Below are 26,660 nucleotides of genomic sequence, written 5' to 3' on the forward strand. Positions count from 1 at the left end.
AATTTAATCAAAGTCACTTTTTGGTTTTTTAACACTTACTGATTTTAGCCAGTCGAAATTTTGGCGTTCCAACACTTGAAAATAGCGGTTTAGTTTCCGCTGTCACCAGATGAAGCGCCCATACTCCGTTGCGCATCCATGTTTCACTCCCGTGTTGAAGTGCCCAACGTAGAGCAACAACTCGCGTGGTCTTTCTTTCTCCGTAAAACGAAAGACAGTGTAATTCCATTTCTACTGTATGGAAAAAGCTCTTTGATGAATCAGTTATCCTGAGGTTGGAACTGTGCTCGTCCGCACCTAGCAAACCTCGGATAATAAACTCATCAGAACAACTGCCCCGATTCTTTATTATTCGAAACCTTTTATACATGAATTTGTTACTTAAACTCTACACAATAGTTTTTCTCCAGTATGTACATATAAAGCGAGACAGATAGCTTTTCTCTTGGAAAGTCGGTGTCTGTTTTTTTAACAAGAATTAATGCTCCTCGCTGTAGGAACGGCTATGTAGGATGCTTACTCATCAATGTTTACTTTGACCTTTCGCGAAGCACCTATTTAAGCCAGCGCGCATCGCTGACGACGCGGTAGCAACTGTTTATAAACAACTGACCTTGGAAATGTGTGACATTGTCACTGCTGCTGTTAAGTTGTGTATTTTCTCGTACCGTATGGGGGTCTATTACTGGTTAATTTCTTACTCAGATTGATATTGGATTTTGAGGCCTGTGCAGTTAGTTGCCGCCTGTTTTCGGATGCGCTTGAAATCCTCGCGTTTAGGGCACTGTCTGTCGGAACCTTGGTGAGCACCACCACAGTTGGCGCATTTTAACGCCACGGCTCCATCCGCAGGGCAGTCGGAAGTGGCGTGGTCTTGAGCGCAATTGCCACAGCGTGGCTTAATGTTGCAGTTGCGGGTGCCGTGTCCAAAGTTCAGACACCGTTGGCACTGAGTCACATCACGATGGCCACCACGGTATGGCTCCCAGCGGACGTTGATGGAATTGATGGAGCGGATGGCCTTGAGCGCGTTGAGCGTCACCGTTCCCTTCTGGAAGTGTACCAGGAAAAGGCTATCCGGATACGCCTTCACATTTTCGTCCTTCCTTGTCATCCGATAGACGGCACTTGGGGCCAGCTTGTACCGGTCTCTGATTTCAGCTTCGATAAACTTCTGGTCGAAGTTTGGTAGGCCCCTAATGACGACCTTGAATGGCTTCTCACCGGGAATGTCGTGGGTGAAGAATTCCACCTTGGAAGTCCTCAGGTGGGCGACGACCAAGTCATACTCCGCTTTGGTACGGAGCACCACCTTGGTGCCGACTCTGCCCAACTTGTATTCGGCTTTAACGCCCAGCGTCGCTAGATCTGTGATGAGCTCATTAAGATGGGCATTTTTCACTACCAATGGAGGTAGCTTCACTTTTGCCGCACTCGGGCCGGCAGAATTTTCGTTGCCGATATTGTCGCCGAAATCACCGATGTCGCTGGCGTTCGTCGCAGTGACATCGGACTGGGCTCGATTCTTCTTTCTCTTCTTACTGCGTTTTTCCAACACAGCTTGCTGGATATTCCCATCCATGGGGAGAACAGCAAACCTGTTCGAGGTAGGCATACCGGAGCTTCCTTCACCGGGGTTCTGAACCTTCGCCGGGCTTCGCGACCGATGCTTTCCCATTTCGGGGCACACACACACGCACGACAAACCGCGAAAGAGAACACGCGAACACTATCGCCACGAACTTTTCAAACAACTTGAGAGAGCGAGCTTACACCGAACTGAACTGCTTGACGATCAAGATGAGAATGACCATGAGCAAAAGCACGACAGCAGCGCTCTTTTATATCTTTTCAGGTTCAAGCAGAACGATGTGCAACCGCACCTGACAGGATTTCCCGCAGTTTTTTTTTATGATTGGGGCGGAGCAGAAAGTTTCTTTTGTGCAGAATATGTAAAAAGGATGGACTTTGGATGTTAATATAATTGCATATATAGAGGTACCAGATATGTTTTACAGTCAGTTGTTGGTAATTCATCGAGTGTATGCCTCCTGTTAAGCCAATTTTATTGAAAATGTTGGCTCTGCATGTAAAAAATTAATTGTTTATACATCATTGGGGTTTGCTTAAAATATATTTCCCGGAAAAAAATGATCGTAAAGTCCATGTCATGTCCATGGTTGTTAAGGGTTTCACATGCACGTTTTTTCAAGTCTCATTCCTCATTGTGGTGGACACGCCGTGATCCACCTTTAGCAGCTTGCTGCAGGACCTAGTGCCACGCCGTCCGAAGCGGTAATGAGCAGAGGCTGGAGAACAGCGCTGATTTATATCTTTTCAGGTTCAAGCAGAATGATGTGCAACCAAGTGGTATTCGTTTATGATGACTGGGTTTGGGAAAAGGGCTTATATCATGAAAACAGTGATAAAATTATCATTTGTACATTTTCAAAAGTTTAATTACAGAAAAATTGGAAAAATATTTATTTCAGCAGATTGGTAATGAAATATCCTATCGATTGGTGTATTTGGATTTTAATTTCATCTATAAATGACAAAGTTACAAGCGTTCAAAACCTAACACTCCTTCACCACACATATTTTTTGATTTGCACCCCAGTATAGTCGACAAAGACGTAGTTCTACGTCAAAACTAAGTGTGTAGATAGATTAGTAGGAAAATAAATAAAACTACTTTATGACTCAAAGTGCAATGAATGAGCGTTAGTTTCGGGATCATCTCAGTGTTAGAGTTATGTTAGTTTTGATCCGTAATCAGCCCTGCGGACCCCTCCAACATTAGTTGCAGGCAGTGGTTGTTAGATAATGCGGCACTGTAACTACTACTATTTGAGAGGTATGATTCGTCAAGTTTATACAACTCAATGTTTCAATTGAGGCAAACTATCTATCTTACAATTACAAAAGCAAACCTAAACTTACAATTATATGCAAATGCAAAATGAAACTTGACAAATCATCGTCAATCCCCTTATTCCAGGGCAGGGCCTGACGATTTGAATCTAATTTTGATCAGTGAACGGGCACCATATGGTACATTTTCTCACGATGAACCTATCATTTCCAGCCTATCTGAACTATTTAATAAATGGAAGCCATAACATGGGTTACGCTCCCCCTAAGCGGGCCCTCCGCATCCTGTCTGTCTTATCTCAAATACAAAATGCCAATGGTATGAATGTATCTATAACTTGGAAATGACGTACAATCAAATAAACCCGTAACCCACTCACTTGGTCAGGCTTCAGAATCGTCCAGTGGGCAGTGCGCTCTACACTCCAAGTTCCCTTTTTTCAAATTTACCGCAAATTTGATATTTTACCCATTGAGTGTTGATTAGTCACAATGAAACATTGTGACAGAAGTTGAGGTTACTAGTGTATTAAATAATCTAGGGCCTATTTAGGATTATATCTGAAAAATCCAAATCTGGCCAACGCCCACCCTAAACCTAAACCTGTTCTAATCCACCTGAAATGACTAACGAATGGAAGACTTTGACTACCCAGCCATGCAATAGTCTCATTCCGTGCCTTATGGCAACTTCATGATTCTATTGCGCTCATCTTCTGGCACCACCCAGGGGAGACTTGGTCCTGTACCCAATGCTTAACTTATGTCCATTCCACTCAGCTACTCGCAATTTCTTGTGATATAGTGGGCGGAATATTATTATATGAGACAATTCAATGCAGACGTCTTTCCAAATTTAGCAGATCGACAGGTAATCGGTGAGTTACCACGATAGTTGCTATTCAACAACTCGACAACGTCCCATCATCAACGTCTGCTATGAGAATTTCCCATTGCAGACGCCAACGAAATGACGTCATCGAGCTATCGATCAACTACCCCGGTTATCGCCTGGTACCTTATAGCACGATGCTAGGAGGCGAACCGGAAGAATCGATGAGCTACCTCGCCCCATTGCATGTTATCTGTTTCTTTGGTAACAAAACACGCCGAAAACGACGCAGAAATTGTCGCCATAGGAATTTGTATGGCGATGATTTCTGCGTCGTTTTCGGCGTGTTTTGTTACCAAAGAAACAGATAATATTTCTCACTGTAAAACATCGTCGCTAAAACATTACCGTCATCTGTTAAGTACACTGTGGTAGATAGTACGCAGAACAGATGGCGGTAGTGTGTAAACGTCAAACGCAAGACTATGCGAGGCACAGATGGCGGTACTACGGTAGTACTACTACCAACTACGATACTTTGAAATTGACCGTTAAATGCCTGTTCGATGAATAACTTGTGATTGTTATGTCTGTTTGTCTGTGTTTTTGAGATATCAAATAGTTGTAGCACACTCAAAATAATCGACACGTTATAGTTACGTGAAAAATCACGTAGAATATCTATTTTTGCTTCGCCGTCAATTTTACATGATCCAAGTAGGATCACATACCAGGCAGCCTGAAAACAATGGGTTGGGAAATTTTATTTATTTAGGAAAAAAATTTGACGCTCAAAAACCTCCAAATCTCGATTAGAGCCGTATTAACGGAGATAAATCGATTTAAAGATTTTCATACCAGCCAGTCTCAAAATAATGGGTTGGGACATTTTTTTTTTTTTTGATACAAAGTCTGCCGCCCAAAAACCCTCCAAATCTCGATTAGAGCCGTATTAACGGAGATAAATCGATTTAAAGATTTTCATACCCCCAACCAGAAAATAATGGGTTGGGACATATTTTATAATTTGAAAAAATTCTGACGCTCATAACGGACATAAATCGATTGGGTTGGGAGTTTTTTTGTTTTTTTTTTTTTAGGAAAAACAAATTCTGACGCTCAAAAACCCTCCAAATCTCGATTAGAGCCGTATTAACGGAGATAAATCGATTTAAAGATTTCCATACCCGTCAGCCTGAAAATAATGGGCTGGGACATTTTTTTTTTTTTTTGGAAAAAAAATCTGACGCTCAAAAACCCTCCAAATCTCGATTAGAGCCGTATTTACGGAGATAAATCGATTTAAAGATTTTCATACCAGCCAGCCTAAAAATAATGGGTTGGGACATTTATGTTATTTTTTGGACAAAAAAATCTGACGCTCAAAAATCCTCCAAATCTCGATTAGAGCCGTATTAACGGAGATAAATCGATTTAAAGATTTTCATACCCGTCAGCCTGAAAATAATGGGTTGGGACATATTTTATAATGTGAAAAAAATCTGACGCTCAAAGCCCCTCCAAATCTCGATTAGAGCCGTATTAACGGACATAAATCGATTTAAAGATTTTCATACGAGGCAGCCTGAAAATAATGGGTTGGGACTTTTTTTGTTTTTTTTTAGGAAAAACAAATTCTGACGCTCAAAAACCCTCCAAATCTCGATTAGAGCCGTATTAACGGAGATAAATCGATTTAAAGATTTTCATACCCGTCAGCCTGAAAATAATGGGCTGGGACATTCTTTTCATTCTGACGCTCAAAAACCCTCCAAATCTTGATTAGAGCCGTATTTACGGAGATAAATCGATTTAAAGATTTTCATACCAGCCAGCCTGAAAATAATGGGTTGGGACATATTTTACAATGGGAAAAAATTCTGACGCTCAAAAACCCTCCAAATCTCGATTAGAGCCGTATTAACGGAGATAAATCGATTTAAAGATTTTCATACGAGGCAGCCTGAAAATAATGGGTTGGGACATATTTTATAATGTGAAAAAAATCTGACGCTCAAAGCCCCTCCAAATCTCGATTAGAGCCGTATTAACGGAGATAAATCGATTTAAAGATTTTCATACTAGCCAGCCTGAAAATAATGGGTTGGGACATTTATTGTTATTTTTTTGGAAAAAAATCTGACGCTCAAAAACCCTCCAAATCTCGATTAGAGCCGTAGTAAAGGAGATAAATCGATTTAAAGATTTTCATACCCGCCAGCCGGAATATAATGGGTGGGTGCAAATTTGTTTTTTTTTTTTTTGGGAAAAATGCTAACGCTCTAAACCCTTCAAATCTCGATTAGAGCCGTATTAACGGAGATAAATCGATTTAAAGATATTCATACCGGTCAGCCTGAAAATAATGGATTGGGACATATTTTTAATGGGAAAAATTCTGAAGCTCAAAAACCCTCCAAATCTCGATTTGAGCCGTATTAACGGAGATAAATCGATTTAAAGATTTTCATACCAGCCAGCCTGAAAATAATAAGTTGGTACATTTTTGTTTGAAAAAAATTCTGACGCTCAAAAACCCTCCAAATCTCGATTAGAGCCGTATTAACGGAGATAAATCGATTTATAGATTTTCATACCCGCCAGCCTGAATATAATGGGATGGGACATTCTTTGTTATTTTTATTTTATTGGGAAAACATTCTGACGCTCAAAACCCTCCAAATCTCAATTAGAGCCGTATTAACGGAGATAAATCGGTTTAAAGATTTTCATACAAGCCAGCCTGAAAATAATGGGTTGGGACATATTTTATAAAGGGAAAAAATTCTGACGCTCAAAAACCCTCCAAATCTCGATTAGAGCCGTATTAACGGAGATAAATCGATTTAAAGATTTTCATACCAGCCAGCCTGAAAATAATGGGTTAGGACATTTTATTTATTTGGGAAAAAATTCTGACGCTCAAAAACCCTCCAAATCTCGATTAGAGCATTACGAACGGAGATAAATCGATTTAAAGATTTTCATACCAGCCAGCCTGAAAATAATGGATTGGGACATTTTTTTTTTGGGGAAAAATTCTGACGCTCAAAAACCCTCCAAATCTCGATTAGAGCCGTATTACCTTTGTTACTAGCGTAACGTCTGCGCCCGATAGCCATCCACACAAGCTATCTCACCTGTATAAAACTTTCTCAATCGATAGAACTCAGCTCGATCTGGCTCGACAGTCTGATTACGACATCTTAGAATCAAATTAAACATCAAAAATCGACCCGGCAAGATGACATTTGCTGACACTTTATCAACATGATTTTTTAACAGTAGAAAGACCTCATCCATATCTACTTGGGAAAAAAATTACTGATCTGACTTCCGGTTCCGGAGATTTAATGTTTAATGAATTCAACATTTAAATAGAGAATAATTTAGTCTGTGTGAATACAGCAGCCTCATGGTGTAAGATCAAGTGCAGGATATGGGCATATGTATTACATGTATGTGATCTCGTCCCCGATCCTTGTCCCGCTCAACTTTATCTCAATCTGGTTTTTATGCCGCTGTATGTATTTTTAGACAAAATAAAAGCATATGCATAAAATAAGACTGGATTTTAGCCTTATGCTTAAATCGTACCAGAATTAACATCTTTATGAACCACCATGAGCTGTACTGAAGGAATCACGTAACTTCTACGTGCTAATCCAGTGACGTTGAAGCATCGACAAACCGACATGAATGATCATACAAAATATCATCAAATTTCTGACATCTGCCGTCGTGTTCGCGAAAAATGTGTATCCTAGCCACGAACACACATATATGTATATAGTATATAGTATACTAAATGTATGAGTTGGTTCGTGTCTAATCTATTCCGGGCAAATTATTTTTATCTAGATAACAAATTTCTATGGTTTTGACAGATGGGATCGCTGCACATTTGAATCCACCGTTATGGATTCTCGATCAAGAGTTAAGTTTTAGTTTCATGTCGGTTTGTCGGTGGTTGAAGCTCACTCAAATGAGTGCTTCCATATGAGAATCACGTAACGTTTACGTGAAAAGTGCGATGGAAAAAATCTATGGATGTCTTCACGTAGCATTAACGTGAAAATTATTTTGAGTGTAGTGGTTCAATACTAAAATAACACTTTTTTACGGCATTATGCCAAACGGTATTATACTAAAGCGGGTAGACAAGGATATTCGTAGCTGTATCGAGAAGCAATGAGGATGATACAATCCCCCCTATTCTGCGAGTCACGTGACTCTCTCTCACCGGTGAGGTGACTCTCCATTTGATTTACATGGAGAGTCACCTCACACGAGGTGACAATTGTCACCTCACCGGTGACAGAGAGTCACGTGACTCGAAGAATAAGGGGGAATAACAAGATCAATTGCTGAAGGACTTTTATTTATGTCCATCTGAAAATATGTTGGTTGACCATCATTCATAAGAACAAGATTTTCTTCATTTATCAAGTCGAATAGTATAACTCCTTTCCCAACCGAATGAAGATGATCCCAGGAGAAGTGGTGAGCATTGAAGTCACCTCCAATTATTACCTTTCTGAAATTGGCAATCTCCTTAACTGCCCATAATCGCAAGTCAATAATGGTTATACATGGAGCTACGTACAGATATACCACCAAAATATCGGCAGAAACAATGTGTCGTCCAACTGCCTGAATTTTTGGGAAATCAGAGAGCTGTACTACCCATAATCGCATATCAGTCCCATATTTGCTTGATTTCCTATCCATATGGGACTGATATGCGATTATGGGCAGTGTACTTCTCTATACTTTTTGTTAATCAGGACTCCTGCACCTCCATTACCATCGCTTCTTGATTTAAGGAAATCGAAATACCCTGGTATTTTATAGTTCGTTTGCTCAGATTCTAATTTGCTCCAACACTCAGAAATAAGGGCTATATTATAGCAAAGATGAATACTAAGATGAAACTGTCGGAAGAAAAACTTTCTCCCCCTTATTCTGCGAGTCACGTGACTCTCTGTCACCGGTGAGGTGACAATTGTCACCTCGTGTGAAGTGAGTCTCCATGTAAATCAAATGGAGAGTCACCTCACACGAGGTGACTATTGTCACCTCACACGAGGTGACTATTGTCACCTCACCGGTGAGAGATAGTCACGTGACTCGCAGAATAGGGGGGTCTATTTTAGTGTCCTCTTTCACGGTCCATTTTCATCCATACCCCTCGTATTCAAGGTAATTTTGTGGTTTTGCTGCCCCCTCGGTAGAGATGAAATTTTGCGCTCATTTTTTATCAAAACAATCACACCAAAATCAGAGATGTCATTTTTTAATTACTCGATTAACATCTAATCGATTATTATTTGTTCGCTGTGCTGCCATTTTTTCCACCAATGAGAGTGCAGCACATGTTTGAAACGATCGGTGATAATGAGAAGTTAATGCTCATATCGGCTATCGGCATGATGTAACCGATTAAAAAAAATTTTACTTTTCGGTTCGTTAATCGATTAATCGATTATTCATATGAAAATCGGCCATCACTAGATGAATGTGAAACGTCATTTCAAATATAAGGACCGTACATAAATAATGATACAATTTGAAAGGGACCGGGACTAATCACAAATTATGTCCCCACGGTAACTGAAATAAACGCGAGCGGTTGATTATAGTCCTCTTTCATCAACAAGCTCTTCCTTATATTTTTCTAGGCTTTGTATGTTTATTTGGAAAAAAAATAATTTTGTCATTATTACTTAATATAATTCAATTAATCATCTCTAAGTCTGCTTCTACTCCTTGATCTAATCGTGCTTGTTGCGTTTGTGCTGTGGTTTTGGACCATGGTAATCATGGGTTTGGCCGAGCCATCCACTCCATTTTTGCTCCTATTTGTTCCAGTACTCAGCTGCGTTAGAATTTCCGTTGATCTTGCTTCCTCAATTTTCTGTGCCCATCGCTTATAATCCATAACACGGAATTTGTTGAACAACGCAATTCCATTGTTGCTCGGCTTTCCAGGTGATTTCTTCTTCTTGTCCGCAAAAACTTGTACCTGGTCTGCAATGATCACATCCTCCTCTACTTGTCGCTTAGATCTTTGAGGTTTATACCTGTATCCAGGTTTCACCTTCTCCTGCAGCCATGTTCGAATATGTTTGGGGAAGAGATGGAAACTCCTCTTCATTCGCAAGAACGTCGTACCTGTTTTGGGTGAATATGGAATTTTGTTCCTTCGCTTGCATGTAGGTTAGGGTTGTCCTTGCCATGATGGTCTTGATATTTCGTTACCGGGTTCTTTCAGGACAGTACATATCCAAGATGCGGTGATCGATCTTACAGTAGAAACACTTTTTGGGACATTCTGACATTCTCCTGACTCCATTTCGTCATGCATAGCCGAACAATTGGAGCAACGTTTCTTCGATCTGCAATTCTCTGTAGCATAGTTGTATTCAAACATTTGAGGCATAGAACCCGGCGATTCACGAAAGGGCGAACTGAGTTGATGCAGCAGAAGAGACGAACTTCCTTCGGCAGCATAGTGGCGCGAAAAGTGATGCCAATCGGACTCGTTGGAATTTTGACACCTCCTTCAAAACGGTGAAGTCTGTTGATCTTGATGATCGGGTAGGCGCAAATAAATGATGTTTGCTTGGATTTCTTCGATCGTCATATAGGAACTCCAGCTACCACACCTGTAAAGTTCGGCCGTTCACTGAGGAATCCGGTTGCCGGTTTTGCCAGCCTTTTACCCAAGCGTCCACACGCGATGACGGTTCGATGAGGAAGAGGAAGAGAGACGATCGCTGCGTGCTCTCGTCGTCTCCCGTCACGTCTGCTGTGGTGTGCGCAGGGTTATGTTGGTAGAAGGTAGGGAGCGGCTAGCATCTCTATGCGGGGGGTACTCAATACCGCACATCCCCCTCCTCCATTAAAAAACATCACTACAGTCAAAGAAAACGTTAGTAGAATCTTGAAAAGAATGGCTTCTCGGGAAAACTAGGAAAGAAAAACGTTTTTTTTTCATTACCTTCACTCTTTCACTAGATCATAAGAATAGCACACATCGATCGCACACCCTTAGGGGATTAATGATCCATCTGATGTCTTGATCTGAACTGCGAAACGTCGTCTTCGCTTCTAAAAACGATCTTTATCGGTGGATCCAATCGTCAGTCCAGAACGCCATTTCAATTAATTATATGATTGGAGTAGTAGCTATACTGAAGATCCGAGAGATGTCGCCCCTTCAGTGGTAGGAAAATCATTTTTGCAGTATGGAGAATATCAGAAAATCCACGATTTGTGACCAAGGTTGCAAATACTCATTTCAGCTAAAACAATGTTTTTCTAAATTATGAAATAAATAGATGCCATGATCAAATTTTCTATTGGTAGAATACAAGAAGAGGTTGCAAAGAATGTGTTTGACATATTAAACCTGTTTATTTCACTTCATGAGAGTCACAATCAGCGATTTTTCACAAACTCACTCACTCACTCACTCACTCACTCAGCGATCAGCAAATCGCTGATTGTGACTCATAGAAAGCAAAATTTACAGGTTTTATGTTTCCAACGCATACTTTGTAACCTCTTCTTGTAAGTTACAAGTAAAACATGCCATCATACCATCTATTGGTTTTATTATTCCGAAAAACATTATTTTAGCTGAAATGAGTCTTTGCAACCTTGTTTGTGACTAAACATGCTTTCACAGAAGAGCTCCTTAAGCGGAAGATTCCACTTGAAGTTTTTGTTTTGTTAGACATATGGTCCATCCCGATGCTGCCCGGTTGGCCATTTAACCACGAGATAGAAATATATCGGAGTGACTGCTCAACATTATCGGGATAGAGACTGACCATCCCAAGCGTCCACACGCGATTTGTTTAACTACTTCGTATATTCTCATCCTTAAATCTCTAGATCTACGTAATGTATGCATTTGAAAATAAAACTCAGTGTTGCATCAGGAAAGTGTGCATAAAATTAAATTATGAGATCCTCACAGCTTCTTAATGATGAGATCCGAGACCATGAAAACTCAAAATGGATGACCTCTACCAATCGTGTGCTTAAATAAGCCAATTTAAAAAGCAATAACCATCATGATCTATAGCTAAGGGAGTACAGGCACATGATTGTTGTTCCAGAATGTCCAGGTTCGAGTCTCATTAGAGGTAAGTTTCATAGCATCTATATCCGTATCATAATCATAAATATGAAACACAAATGATGATACTTGATCCAAAAGGTATCGGAACATAAAGAAATCATTAGTTTTCATTTTTTTGTTCCGTTTACGAGTCTTCTTATTTTTGGCATCGGGGGCGGTGAGTGGTATTTGTTTACTCAAATTTTTGACGTTTCTCACATCTGCCCTAAGTAAGCATTAACAGTGCTAGTAACGGGCTACCATACTAGCATTATAAAGGCCCGCTATTTCGCCTTTTTAGCATTATATCAGTTCTATATTAGCATACAACACTTCATATGCATTAAATGGCTGCTTCATATTCGGATTTAAAGTAGAATTAGGGCTACGTTTTAATACTTATCGGTTACTTGGGATGATCGCCTTCCTTTTTGTTTTTCTTTGCTTTGTTTTACGTCGATCTTGTTTTCCGTACTGAGTACCAATGCTACCGACGCCAGAGAGGCAGCTCCTACATCCCACACCTGGCCCTACCTATCGACCCATCAACTCATGAACCGGGGACCAACCAATCACAGATGTTATGCCATCATCTTCCTTCACTGGTACGTTTTACAATTAGATTATTTACTTTGTTTGCGTCCAGCTTACGATACCTAAGCCTCCTTGTCCGCTCAACCCGTATTTTAAATTTGCTTCTGTACGGTTTTTTAAAGGGCTTAATTAATCACACTTTGTCCCTGTTTGGTTATTATATCGCCAATGAATTTGACTGAACTTTATGTAAATAAGTTTAATAAAATTATACGTCTTCTTGTTCAGCGATTCGTTGAGCTTCAAATACATACCGTTTACTCATATTCTGGATTTATTCGAAATTAAATCATTACTCATAGCTGGGTATACTATTTTAAGCGTGTACACAGAAAGCATCTGTCAAAAGTAATGATTTTTTTTGTGGTTTCGTGACCTTATTTGTTTACAAAGTAGTACTGCAATTCACAACTACATTGGAGTCTGGTCAAACAGTAACGTCAAGTGATGCCTGCAAGCCGCCCGAGGGGATTATTTAACCATGTTCGATCAATTTTCAGATGGCCTTTCCGACGCACCTGCATTTTGTTTTTGTTATGTCGATTACCGATGCTTTTCGAGACACATACATCAACAATAATACTGCACATGCTTCAGTGGTCTTCCAGATGCACAATGTGTCATGCCAGACTACAAAACGATTTCAATCAATGCTCCGGTGATCTTCCAGACGCACCTTGCTGCGTTCTCAATCACAAACCAGAAATTTGTACAATTAATACGAAATGCTTTCAACCAAAGCTCCGGTAGTCTTCCAGACACACCTTGTGGCGTTCCTAACCACAAACCAAAAAATCTGCACAATGCTTCATTCCAGAATTCTCAATTCTTTCAATCAAAGCTCCGGTGGTCTTCCAGACACACCTTGTGGCGTTCCTAACCACAACCAAAATTTCACTTGCTTTTTTTTTTTTTTGACGAACTGCATGAAAATGTGAAACCGTTAGTAATAGTCCAGGAATGACCTGGCAGGATCGCCAATGTAAAGTTCGGCCGTTCACTGAGGAATCCGGTTGCCGGTATTGCCAGCCACTTACCCAAGCGTCCACACGCGATGACGGTTCGATGAGGAAGAGGAAGAGAGACGATCGCTGCGTGCTCTCGCCGTCTCCCGTCACGTCTGCTGTGGTGTGCGCAGGGTTATGTTGGTAGTAGGTAGGGAGCGGCTAGCATCTCTATGCGGGGGGTACTCAATACCGCACAACACCAGACACGGAAACAAAGTTACGAGGAATGTAGGCTTTGTAGTTGTTCACCTTCAATTGAGTATTCTTCTGTAGTTGGTTTGCTACCTGTAGAATTCCCATGAACTTTCCGAGTGCACGGATGTTGGAGATATTCTTCTTATATAACTCCGACTTCGTCATCAGCTTGCCAAAAGTTAGTTTGTTTAACTGGATCGTTCCCTTCCTGTCGTCTATCAGCTGCACGATGACTCAGTATGGTGCAGGATCGGACTTGTCATACTCGTACACTTGGTACGGTCTTGCCGCATTGTCCAACGGATCAGCCATTTTATAGCCTGACAACCACTTCACTAATTTGATATTTTTGAAACTATTTACTTGATAAAATTTAAGGAATTTAATGCATTGTTTACAAAAGCTGATACGCCCCTTCGAAAAAGTAGTCGAGAATTAGTGGTTTATTGTTTAGGGGCTGTTCATTGACTACGTAGAAAGTTTTTTTTTTGGATTCTTGACCCACCAAAAAAATCACATTGTTTCTAATTTTCCAAAGAAAATTCAGGCAAAAAAATATTTTCTTAAGTCATCAAGGCATGAACATGAACAATGACTCAAAAAACCACAAAATATCGACTTTTCGGTTTGGCTGAGAATCCAATTTTTTTTTTCATGATGAGTAGAAACAATATGTTAACATGTAATTTTTGTCAAGAATCTAAGAAACTTTAACTACAATTTCACTAAATCAAACAAGTTTTAAAGAGTGCTTCCCTAATAAAAAATACCATAAACGAATGGTAACCCAAGTAGATGAAATGCTGTTTGTTAGGTAAATACCTAGTTAACATTTTCAGTTACCGAACGATAAGTATTCATGATTTTTCGGCTTTTTGTGGCAGGTCATACATTTTCGGCCTTTCGTAGTAGGTCCATACATATTCGGTCCTTTTTCCTTCAGCCTTCTGTCCCCTTCCACTCAATGTATTTAAACTATGAAATACTGTTTCTCGCAAGATTGTTGATCAGATGTTTCAAAAATTACTAAATATTGTTTGCAATCAATTAAATATCAAAAAATATAGACACAAATAGTAAAAGCTTATTTACTAGTGGTGAGATATTATAATATTTCGTAGTCAAACGAACAGCGGAAAACAATTGAAGTCCTATTTAGGTTGTTTTTTAAAGACGAAAGTTCTCATATTTTTAAAATTGCTTAGTTGGATCACACTGACGTACTATGTAGTAGTTTTTCTAATACAATGTTTAATATTGGAGAAAAAAGGGGATGCTCCCCTACTAGAGGAAAACGCCATTTAGAAAGGAATTTCGAAGAATTGATGTTAAAAGAAAACGTTAATATTAAAAAACGTATATAAAAAGAGTTGTACAATACGGTGTAGAAGTTCAAAGGGTTTAAAACAGAAACACTTGTTATTTAAGCTACAGCAGCTTCTGGTACAATCTGCAAGATGGTTTTCCGTTTTGCATCGTACAAGAATCCGTTCTTTTTGAATAGCTCACCGTCGTAGAATGGTTTTAGATTGTGTATATCGATCGCCTTGGCACGTTCGGCCAAATCCTTCTCCATAATTTCCACATGCGTCGCTCGTGGTCCTTCCTTGCAACGCACATACGCCAACTGATCTAGAGTCAGCTGGCGCAAAATAAAGAATAACAGCTCGGAGTGGTCCTTCTGGAACGATAGATACTTCTGGAAGGTAGAGCGCATCTTTTTCATGACGCTGAATTTTTGCGCTTCGATGAAACTTTCCAGCATCATGCGGATGGCCATGTTGACGTCGACGTCTTGTACAGTGTCACGCAGATGCATACGGGCGTGTGCTTCGGACATGCGGATAACACTTTCAATATGCCGAACCGTGATGGGTAACGACCCTGTGGAAAGGGATTCCTGTCGCAATTGCGAGTACATTTTGGCTATCTTATCCTGGTCCATATTCTGTGAAAAAAGGCATGGTTATTAGTTGAATAACTCATATAGACGTGATTTGAGCACAAACCGTCAGTTTAGGATGCACATTTTCCTTGGCGTAGACGATGAACTTCTTCAACAAATCCTGCGGTATCTGCATACTATCAGTGGGCTGTGATTCAGGTATGACTTCGTCCATTGTTGGGTGGTGTTTGATGTGAGAACCGACAACAAACCGAGCCAACTGCTGGTCCTGCATAGGATCGTACTCATCTTTCACCACGCAGAGGATATCAAAACGCGACAGAATCGGTTCCGAAAGATTGACGTTCTCAGAAAAGGTCATGCTAGGATCATAACGACCACCGATCGGATTGGCTGCGGCAATCACAGCACAACGTGCTTGCAGCGATGTTACGATGCCAGCTTTGGAGATTGAAATCGACTGTTGTTCCATAGCTTCATGGATTGAGGTTCGATCCTGATCGTTCATTTTATCGAACTCATCGATCAGACACACACCCTGATCGGCCAGCACAAGCGCTCCCGCTTCTAGTGTCCATTCACGTGTCGCTGGGTTTCTTCGTACATAGGCAGTCAAACCAACAGCCGAAGCACCTTGACCGGTTGTGAACACAGCACGTGGAGCAATCTTCTCCGAATACTTCAGAAATTGTGACTTAGCAGTTCCTGGATCACCGCAGATCAGAATGTTAATATCGCCTCGAAGTTTGTGTTTTTCACCGTGATTTTTTGCCTCTCCACCAAACAATGTAAGAGCCAAGCTACGCTTGATGTACTCATGGCCATAAATGGAAGGAGCCATGCTCTGTACAATGCGTTCAATAATGCGTGGATCTTTGCTCAACTTTTGAATTGTAGATATATCTTCGTCAGTGAGAGACGCAACAACCTGTTTACTATCCTTCACCACAAGGTGATTGGCAATCAGAACGGTCGCAAACACGGGGAAGCCTTGCTCGGTATTCAATGATCCGTCGTAGTTGTTGGTGTAAATTCCGGTCACTTCAATTTCATCTCCTGGCTTGCATTGATCACACAGATCCGACAGCAAGATGCAATCTTTGCTTCTTGGAATACGTCCGGCCGGAATACGGCCTGGCGACTCTTGCAGGGTAATTTTCTGATAGTTGCGATATAGGGTCTGTTCCATATTGATCGAAAATGGTCCACCGCTTTGACACTCTGGGCATGATCCAGGCTTCACTTCAGTATTCTGGCTTTGCACGAATGGTCCCAGAATGTAACCGCACTTGACACAGTCGTACTTGACAACTGACAACTGTGGGAGCACTCCAGTGGTTGCAGTTACTACTCCAAGGGTGCGAACCAATTGATTCAAGTGAAGTTTCCGGAAAGTGCGCAATTCCTCTACTAATGGCAAGTCGGAAATACGAACGTGAATCTCGTTTGTAACACGCTCATATGTTGGATAAATACTCAAAACCATTTCCTTTGCAACTTTATCCATAATTTCAAGCAGTTGAAATGGTGCTTCCGGCAGAAAATATGCCAATACATGCTGATTGTTGGCCAAATCCGTGTACGATACGACAAAACTAGACTTATTTTGTTCACACATTCTTCGAATGCGATCGCGATAAACGTACTGCCCCTTGGCATCAACAAACGTTCTCAAAAAGCTGTTGAATCTGTTAGCAATTTCAGTGCGCGGTCCCAACATTGAAACCCATTCCTTGATACTGTGCCCTTTGGTATCCTCCAAATTTTCGATCGACTCTATCATTTCGGTATCTTCCACTTCGCCATCGGCAGCTTTCTCTGCAGCACGCCGTTTGGCTCTGGGAATATCATCTTCGTCATCGCTTCTCTCGTAGAAAAGTTCCCGGTCATCACGATGAACACCTACAGCGCGATCACGACGACGCATTTCCCTTTCAGCAGCGGCGCGATCCCCCTGTGAGATGTCGCTGTACACTTCCTGGTCCAAATCTTCAATTTCATAACGATCCAGGTGAGGAACCGGACGATAATCGCTATTTAAATAACACAATGGATTAAGCATCGCACTTCAATTTACAATTTAACAATTTAGTCATCTATACTTTTCCATGTTATCTCCAAAGAGCTCTTCGCCGTCCTCATCCTCATCGTAATTATCCTCCCGAATGGTCATGTCACCCAGAATTTCTTCCTCGTTTTCGAACGGCTCGAATTCTCCGACCGGCGAGGTCATACCTGAACGAAAATTCCGGCGATCAATGTCGCTGGGAGTGTTCGGTGGTGGAGAGCTGGGATTGTCCTGTTAATAAAATAATCCACGTAGTAACTATTTCATTAACTTACAGTCGTATTTATACTTACAGACATCTTGTGAAGTGTTGGTCAAAACGAAAATACGTCAAACAATCAAAAGAATCACCGTATTTTTAACAATACAACACTGTAACTTGGAGTAATACGAAAACACGCTCTTTCACTAGAAAGCACAGCACAAACTCAATAATTTTAAGCGCGAAAATTTGACAGAGCTGCTAGAAACTGCAAGAAAAAAATCAGACTATGTCTACACACGCTATTTCCAAACAGCACTCAATTGGGTAGAATCCACTTGCATCAGTCAAAACTAATCTTACTCAGAGAGTGAGTTACGTTTACTTATTCACATGGAGAAATTTCTAAAAGCGTACACAGCATGAATGAAATAGCCATTTATGTGTCAAATTTGATGTCAAATAAGATGTGTGCACTTATTAGGTTTTGCACCGTCGGGGCTAACCTCAATCTGACGACAGTTTAGTGGTACTGTTTACGTGGACTTCCCGCATAAGCGCGAACCATAAATTGACCTTACCTAAAATAGTTATAAATTGTTTATAACCCCTGCTAAACTTTAACTGAAATGGTTATGGAACTTTACATGAACGTTTAATGATAAAGTTTCAACCTTATGTATTATGGTTTTTTGGAACTGGACCTTACAAATAATGGGTTGTTAAGAACCATTACCGTTCCAAATTCTTTTTTTCTCCATACATTTTCGGAAAGAGAACTATATTAGAACCTTTTAACTTATGGTTTGAGAACATTAATGGTAATGGTTATGGTAACCAGTAAGGTCCATGAATGGTTTTGTAACATCGATCAACTTTATGTGGAATATATCGCGAATTGGTTGCCTGTAAATTACTGATTACCAATTCACGATATATTTCACGTAAAGTTGAGCGATAATACAAAACCATTAATGGACCTTACTGACTACCATAACCATTACCATTAATGTTCTCAAATCATAAGTAAAAACGTTCTTATATAGTTCTCTTTCTGAAAATGTATGGAGAAAACAAGAATTTGGAATGGTAATGGTTCTTAACAACCCATTATTTGTAAGGTCCAGTTCCAAAAAACCATAATACATAAGGTTGAAACTTTATCATTAAAAGTTCATGTAAAGTTCCATAACCATTTCAGTTAAAGTTTAGCAGGGATTATAAACAATTTTCAACCATTTTAGGTAAGGTCAATTTATGGTTCGCGTTTATGCGGGTCTTTCTCTTTAGTTAACTCTTTTATCAGTCATTTGTGGTCCTGAAAAGTACCGATGGGTTGGAAGCTTGGAAGCCAGTTTAGAATAATGATGTGGAAATTTGTCCTCGATGTTCTTGGAGATGATAGCGGTGCAGAAATGAAATATGCATTAGGGAAAACACATACCTACGTTTATGCTTCTTGATGCAAATTTTAACCCTCTTCTATTAAGGGAATTCGGCAAGATTTTTTTTGCATAATTCTCTTAATAGGAGGGGCTTACAATTTGCAACAAAAGGCATAAAGATAGGTACGGTCTGGCATGCTCAGTGCTTGAAATCAATATTCGGCGACTATGTTAGGGAAACCACTTTTCCCATCACGGCAACACCTTGTTTTCTGAATGTCAAAATTACGTATTTTCGTGCACAAAATGCACAGAACTTTTGGTTTATTCAATAGATAATAAAAAATCCGAAATTGATTGGAGGAATTTCATGCTTATTTTTTTCCAATCGCTAGATATTCGCGATCAATCATATAAATTCGATTTTTTTTTGCTTTTTCTAGCGTCCTGGAGAAAAACCCCGAAAAAAAAAATTACAGTGAAATTTTCAGTGGAAACAATGCTCTAACATTAATATGTATTGTTGACAATAAAAATTATTGTTATTGGCGTCTTGCAGTGAAACTTTTCCAAGCTTTCGCCTCCTACATTTCGAAGTAAGAACTACTAGAAGGAGGATAGTTCCCAAATTCTCCAAGTAAAACAGACGATTTTTGGGGCAAATCGGTCCATAAAGAAAAATTAATAATTTCCCGTGGAAACTTTTGCTTGAATCGTGTAAGAAAACGTGTTTGAATACTAATTGTTATTATTTCGGTATGGATCGGAGAGGTTTTCATGGAAAATTATGCATAACAAGTTTGCACCCACAGCGAGAGGTTACCTCCTGCGCAGCTGCATTTTTCGGAAAATGGTGAATATGTGCGATTTCCTCTAAGATGAAAGTGGAAATAAAGTTAATTTACTTAGGAAAGGTTGTATCATGCTGGTGGTAATGGAGAATTGGTTGTATAGGACGCCAATATTCAATAAATGTTCATTTTGGCCTTTTCTAAGCAAACATATTGATACTCACAATTTTCGACGGAAAACGCAACGGAACTTGATTTACTCAACACGCACCATGCTATAAAATGGTGCTAGATGGTCTTCAAAGTGATAACAAGATGACAAATCATCTTTATTTTGAGTAATTGAGCAATTTACTTCTGTTTACCATCATATTTACGATGCAGCATTGATGGAGCCGTGAAATGAAATGAATATATCTTATGAAAGTTCAACTGGAAAAGTCAAAGATGCACATAAGTCTGATCGTAAAAACGTTTTCTTCTTCAATTCGAATGTTATATTGGAAGGATTTCACGTAGGCTTGATGAAAATTATGATTTAATGCTAATTTTCAGGAATTTTATATGCAGTCTGTCAACATTATCATCATCATGCAGTGGCGACATCTGCGTTGAGCTTTTGCGGCAATCTTCCAATAATGTTGTACCCTTCCGAAAACGGCAAAACTGCTACCTAGCTGTACAATGAATGTACACGGATAGAAATCTCCTTATACCTTTTGGCAAATTTCTATTGCTGATTATTCATAAAATGTATAAGTCAACTAATAAGCAGACGCCTTGCAAAAAGTTAATGAAGATCATGTGTTGAATAAAATGTATAAGCGGTCACACATACCTTTTCTGCATTCTTATAGGACCTATGTGGTTTGTCTTATGGAATGTATAAGGTTGATGTAATGGCAAAAATGTATAAGTGAAACACATGAATAAAATAATTGATTTTCGTTTCGTGTACATAATAAAATGTTGTTACAATGATTTTTATCGTATTTTCATTTATTTTATTGTTAACATGATTCGATCATGAACAATAATGAACAATTCTATTACAATAAAAAATGTTGTTACATTAAATATTGGTGTGTTTTCATTGTGGGTTACTTCACGAACAATAAAAATAAATCTGATTGAAGCATGCAGACTATGAGAGGGTCAGCAACACTGCCAATGTAATCAAGACAGGCGCTGCTCGTATGGCTCTCTCTTTGACAGTTCGTTTGACTCAAAACCAGCCAGTCCGCGTCCGCTCATGTCTTATCCTTTTCCGTGCAGTCAATAATAATAAAAAATTCCACCACTTGAAGATGTCAGGAAGGAACTCTCAGGTGGAAGCATATTTCATGGGCGATTCTCTCCAGTCGAATTCATTAACTTATCAACGACGCTCAACCACCAAGGAGACGTGACCTAGGGAGATCGAGTGCAGGGGAGTTGGCCTCCATTTCTCACAAGTTCCGGATCGAATCTCAATCCATAACCAGTAAAAAAAGGACTCACCCGTAACAGACATATACCCCCTTCCCTTCCCGGGGCGATGTTTTATTTTTTCGATTTACTTTTAAAGTCGATAAAGTAGATCTGTCAAGCCAACACATACACTCTAAAGTACACTGTTATTTTTTTAAATCAATAAATTCGTCAACCAACAGTAAAATAACAATAATATCAGTGCTAACATTTGAAAACGGCGCAAAAGCCATTTGTAAACAAATGGTTTGTGGGCCCTTTACTCGCTACCCGAAGAACGCCCACGCAAACCAACAGCATCGTCAGGAAGGGGAAAATTTCCCCTACCCGATGTTGCTGTTGTGTCGCGTGGGTGTACTTCAAGTAGTGAGTAAAGGGCCCACAAACCATTTGTTTACAAATGGCTTTTGTGCCGTTTTCAAATGTTAGCACTGATATATAATGTTATTGAAAAAAAATTATATGGGGAAATCACGAAAATTTCATTGTTAAGATACTTAACAACCCCCCTTTTTTATTGTAAATTTTCCATTTACCATGAAATTTGCTCTTTTGTACAACATAAATCAAGGTAAATTTATTGTAGACGTAACTATATAAATCATTGTTAAGACAATAATTTTCGTCTTATTGTTACATTGTTTTTTATTGCATTTTTGTTGTTATTTTTTTCGGGGCTTACTTTGGCATGGTCATGCTACAAGCGTGATTGAGCGATCGATAGTTACAAATCGTGCGCAGCGAAATGAAAGCCGAGTGAAAAACCAGGTTGCCTTTATGGGGCAAAAATGACATGCATCTAAAATGGAGTGTAAATTAAAGTGATTAGTACTTTAAAACAAAAAAAACTTACTATTCTTATAAGCTTGCAAGCATATCAACAGCAGTATTTATTGTTTACTCCATTAACTTATTGAACTTAAAGGTATTTTTTTCAATACAAACATATACCATGTGCGTCCAAAAATCAAATGTAAACTAATGTTGATACTATTTTATAAACTTGTTAATTTCACGAAAACAATGCATATCGAAACCATAAATGGACAATAATTGAGCTATTTTCTAAACATTTTTGTACAATTTTATACATCAATGTAAGGGTGGCACTTTGCCCCATATGAAGTTTAATTTTAGGATTTTTTTTTGATTATTTAATGAAAATATATACTAATTATTAGTAAATATTTTCTTTCTTTAATCAAAAATGAAATTCCAAAGATAAACCTACACTGCCCATAAATACATATCAGTCCCATATGGAAAAACAGCACGCCGAGATAAACGCTGTTGAAATTTTTTTCATCTATAGTGTAAAATACAAGGAGTTTACAATCGATTCTAATGGATAATTCATGTCTGATCAATATTCATATGGGACTATTATGGATTCATGGGCAGTACATTTATGTATAAAATTGTTCAATAATGTTTAGAAAATAGCATAAATATTGACCATTTATTTGAATTATTAATTGTTATTATTGTTTCTACCAACCATTATAAAAAAAAATTGGAAATACAGAAATCTTTTTTGTTATAAAAATTTGACTTTTAAAAACAACTAGGTACACAACATTATTTTCTGCTTTTTTTAAGACTTCGTTTCGGCCAGAACATTTCCCAATGCTTCATATGGGAGGTAGCATTAAAATTGTCTTCATTATCTGATCTCTATACCCTATTACCCATAAGACATTTATGTGTGGTGCAACCGGAGACGAACCAGCGTACGACTAAAAGTCTCCTTAATAAAGATAACAAACTAACTAACTATGTGGCGTTTTTATGTTCTTTATTTGCGCAAAATAATTAATAATTACGATGTAAAAGGTATTAAATGGACATGCATTGTTGGCCAGTTACAGCATGGTACAACGTTGATAGTAGTACTTACTATAAAAAATCACTTTTTTATACGTTTCTTCTGTTTTTCCTTAGCATCAGAATTCGAGGAACTCGATGAGTCTGATTCGCTATCACTGGAACTACTACTATCACCACTGCTACTGCTGCTGCTCGAACTACTCTCACTGTCACTTGTATCTGAATCCGAAGAAGATCCAGAGGTAGAACTGCTATCACTCGAACTGTCGGAGGATGACTTTATTGGTTTTTCATCTTTTTTAGCAGATTCTGGTTTACTGCTGGTGACGGTTCTGAAAGATTTCCCTCAAACGGTTAACAACTTTGAACTTTTAAGAAATCATATTTCCAAGTACATACCCTTTGTTCTCCATCTTGTTTAGGTTTTTCTTCAGCACTTGTGTCCGGGAGGACCGATGAACATACTTCCGCTTGCCTTTGCATTCGTAGCTCCAATGGCCAAACTCTAGGCATTTTTGACACTGGATGCCTTTTGGAAAAGCTGCTGCAAGCTTTGCTTCCCTGTTAATGAAACAGTAAACATTAATAAGAAATCAATGCTATCAGTCAACGATAACGATTTTTTTCCTGAGCTTAACAATATTAATTGTATACGCTAATAAAATTTCAAATATTGTTTTTTTTTGTGTGTCCCACACATGAAGTTTTGCAATGATTTAATATGCGGACACATACTTAATATGTGTACACATAAAAAAAGCCATGTGTAACCACACATACTATTCATTTGACTCATTAATTTCATGTGTGCTTCTGGGTGGATTCAGTTTATGTGTGGTCACATGAAAAGCATGTGGAATTTTACATGGAAATTCATCAATACAAATGTGTGGAATTTTATTAATGTAGGAAGGCATAATACTTACTTTTGCTTTTGAGCTAATTTTATTGCTCCAAGATGATGCATAGTTAAATAGATCCTTGATGAGGTATACTTTAAAAATGAATCGGCAATCCTTTATTATACCCCCTTTAATCAACGATCTCAATTAAAGTAACTGATATTCGTTTTATAAAACTAAAACCAAGCAATTATCCAAAAAACACAATTAAATTTAGAAAAACACGCTTCAACGCAAAACGTAGATTTTTGTTTACACCTCGAGTTCACTGATTTTGTTTTGTTTTCTGATCTGAGTCTGATTCTGATGGCCGTGTGAAATACTAAGAGGTGTGGCAAACAGGAAATACTCTTTCCGCGGTGAACCTCTTAGAGGTATAGACATTATGCAGATGTGACGTCACGTCTGCATGTGCACAAGAAAGCGTGAGAATGAAAATTCGGTTCCTTTCTGTTACACCTCTTAGTATCTGACATTGGCGTTGACGGCACCACCGAAAAATCGTCTCTTCTAGCAAATATTGACAGTGTCTTATGAGAATTTTCAGTGGAGTGAAAAGATAGTACGAAGTCCGCCATGTTTCACACACAGTGAATGACGTTTGCTTATAGATTTTACCATTGGAGTAAAGAGCTACAGAGTCGCCGTCAATGACAATGACTTGAGAACATTTTAAATTTAAAGGGCCTCAGCACCCTCTCGCCCACTGCTTCTGTGTTTTGGGTATTTTGCACAAAGCTAGACGAACTTTTCAAAAAGTCCTATCTGTATTGTAAGATTATCCACATCACCTTTCTCTTTCGCCAATAACAGTTACTCAGCTGTAACAGTATTCCCTGTTTTGTGTGATATTCTGGACGCTAGATGAGAACCTCCTTCATCAAACTATGTGTCAAAAATGTTGCAAAATCTTTTTGTATAACTGTATCAAAAGAGAATGGACTAAAACAGATTGGGCATTTTGAAGAATAATTCTAGAAAGGGGAATCTATAGAAACGTCACACGTCAGTTGGATGCAAGGAGAGTTTGTGTTATCATCGAGAAGGTTGTTTTCTTTACGAGTGCTAGAATACCAAGTTTTTCTGTGGTGAAAAATTTCTGCAAATTTGATCAATAATTAACAAAAAAGTTACTGGAAATACTTGCTTCGGGTTCATTGTTGTTGGTGCTGTGAAAAAATATCAAAAAGTATGTATTAGATTGGCTTGTCTGTTGATAAAAAAATACGCGAATGATCGCCAATAATATCGATTTTTCAAATGAATTTTCTCTTATTGTGTTGATTAGGGATACTGAATCAATTTCAATCTTGTAATTTGCACATTAAATTTCACAGTTATCTATCATTTCGTTTTTGGTAGAATCTATAAATTTTGTTGGGAAATCTATCGGTTTTCATTGGAAGCTATTTTAAAGGAACACCTATTCTTGTTTTTCTTGTTAAGGTAGTTCTTTGGTCAAGGGCGTAAAACATGTTCAAGATGAAACTATGAAAATTATGTTTTGTATAAAATAAGTACAACAAATAAATTATAACATCAAGGCAAAATTATCAAACATATGTTGTGTTCAAATAAACCGCAGTGATTTATTGCTCTTATAAAATAAGTGTATAGAGTGTATATAAGCTCTATAGCTTAGCTCGGTATGTTTTCTAATTTCGTACGATTTTAAAATCACTTCGAAAAGCATTGACTAGGGATCTAGTATTTATACTTTACTAAGCTAACTAATATTATTATAATTATTATCTAAAAGAAGGATTCTATTACACTACCCCGAATTTCACTACCCGAACGGTACACTACCCTGAATGCCGTTACCCCCACAAACGAGGTGACAGACGACTAACTGGCGAAGAAATCAATTAAAATAATGTGGTTCGCTGTAACAGAATTTTCTTAGAAGCTTGTGCCACCAGATGGGTTATATCATTTTGTCATTTTTTTTAATGCATTTCAGTTTTGAGTAGAATGAAAGAGATAGAACCAAAACATTCTAGTACATTTAGTGTTGTCATGTGGTACAATCCAGTAGTGGTTTTGCCGATTCTATAACATTCCCCAGAAAACCATTCCCCAGAATGCACCATTCCCCAGAAAAGCATTCCCCAGAATGTACAATTCCCCAGAAAAGATGATAAAATTAGTAATTTATCACTTTTTTTTTGTCATTTGATATTACATTTCAGTTTTATATTACCGAACAGGCGTCCATGAATAAACAGTTCCGCAATTATCTTGCACACTGAATAATGCATCTTCTGAATACCAATTTTTTCGATAAATTTTACACGTTTGATTTAATATATTTGTCATGGGGGCTTATTACGGTTGTCACTTCACGGTGAAAACTTGTCACTTGTCTTCACGGTGAAGTGATTCCCATTTGATTTGTACGGCAATCACGGCTCTTATTCTGAGTATCACTTCATGATCACCGTGTATAGGTTCACCCGTAATAAGGCCCATGATA

At 38.7% G+C, this 26,660-nt stretch overlaps 3 protein-coding genes across 4 annotated transcripts in view; 1 reads left to right on the forward strand and 2 right to left on the reverse strand.

Moving 5' to 3' along the window:
- Positions 1 to 14,760: 14,760 nt before the first annotated feature.
- Mcm2 (DNA replication licensing factor Mcm2) lies at positions 14,761 to 18,025 on the reverse strand. Its single transcript, XM_065217760.1, has 4 exons — positions 17,901 to 18,025; positions 17,642 to 17,838; positions 15,643 to 17,572; positions 14,761 to 15,581 (listed from the first exon to the last, which is right to left on the reverse strand). Exons 1-4 carry the CDS (start codon positions 17,904 to 17,906, stop codon positions 15,057 to 15,059), a joined length of 2,658 nt encoding a protein of 885 aa, XP_065073832.1. The 5' UTR covers positions 17,907 to 18,025; the 3' UTR covers positions 14,761 to 15,056.
- A 5,198-nt stretch (positions 18,026 to 23,223) lies between these two features.
- On the reverse strand, positions 23,224 to 24,458 carry LOC135697893 (zinc finger CCHC domain-containing protein 10). Its single transcript, XM_065217747.1, has 3 exons — positions 24,209 to 24,458; positions 23,682 to 23,843; positions 23,224 to 23,614 (listed from the first exon to the last, which is right to left on the reverse strand). Exons 1-3 carry the CDS (start codon positions 24,247 to 24,249, stop codon positions 23,362 to 23,364), a joined length of 456 nt encoding a protein of 151 aa, XP_065073819.1. The 5' UTR covers positions 24,250 to 24,458; the 3' UTR covers positions 23,224 to 23,361.
- Positions 24,459 to 25,240: 782 nt separating this feature from the next.
- Positions 25,241 to 26,660, forward strand: part of Sap47 (Synapse-associated protein 47kD) — a 101,240-nt gene continuing 99,820 nt past the window's right edge. The window contains exon 1 of one of the 2 annotated variants that reach the window (XM_065217767.1): positions 25,241 to 25,272. The gene's annotated coding sequence lies outside the window, so the exon portion shown is untranslated. The other variant, XM_065217768.1, reaches the window with a different exon arrangement.

The sequence above is a fragment of the Ochlerotatus camptorhynchus genome, unplaced genomic scaffold (genome assembly GCF_037179485.1).
Source record: "Ochlerotatus camptorhynchus isolate MF236.1 unplaced genomic scaffold, CSIRO-AGI_Acam_v1.1 ptg000079l, whole genome shotgun sequence".
NCBI lineage: Eukaryota > Metazoa > Arthropoda > Insecta > Diptera > Culicidae > Ochlerotatus > Ochlerotatus camptorhynchus.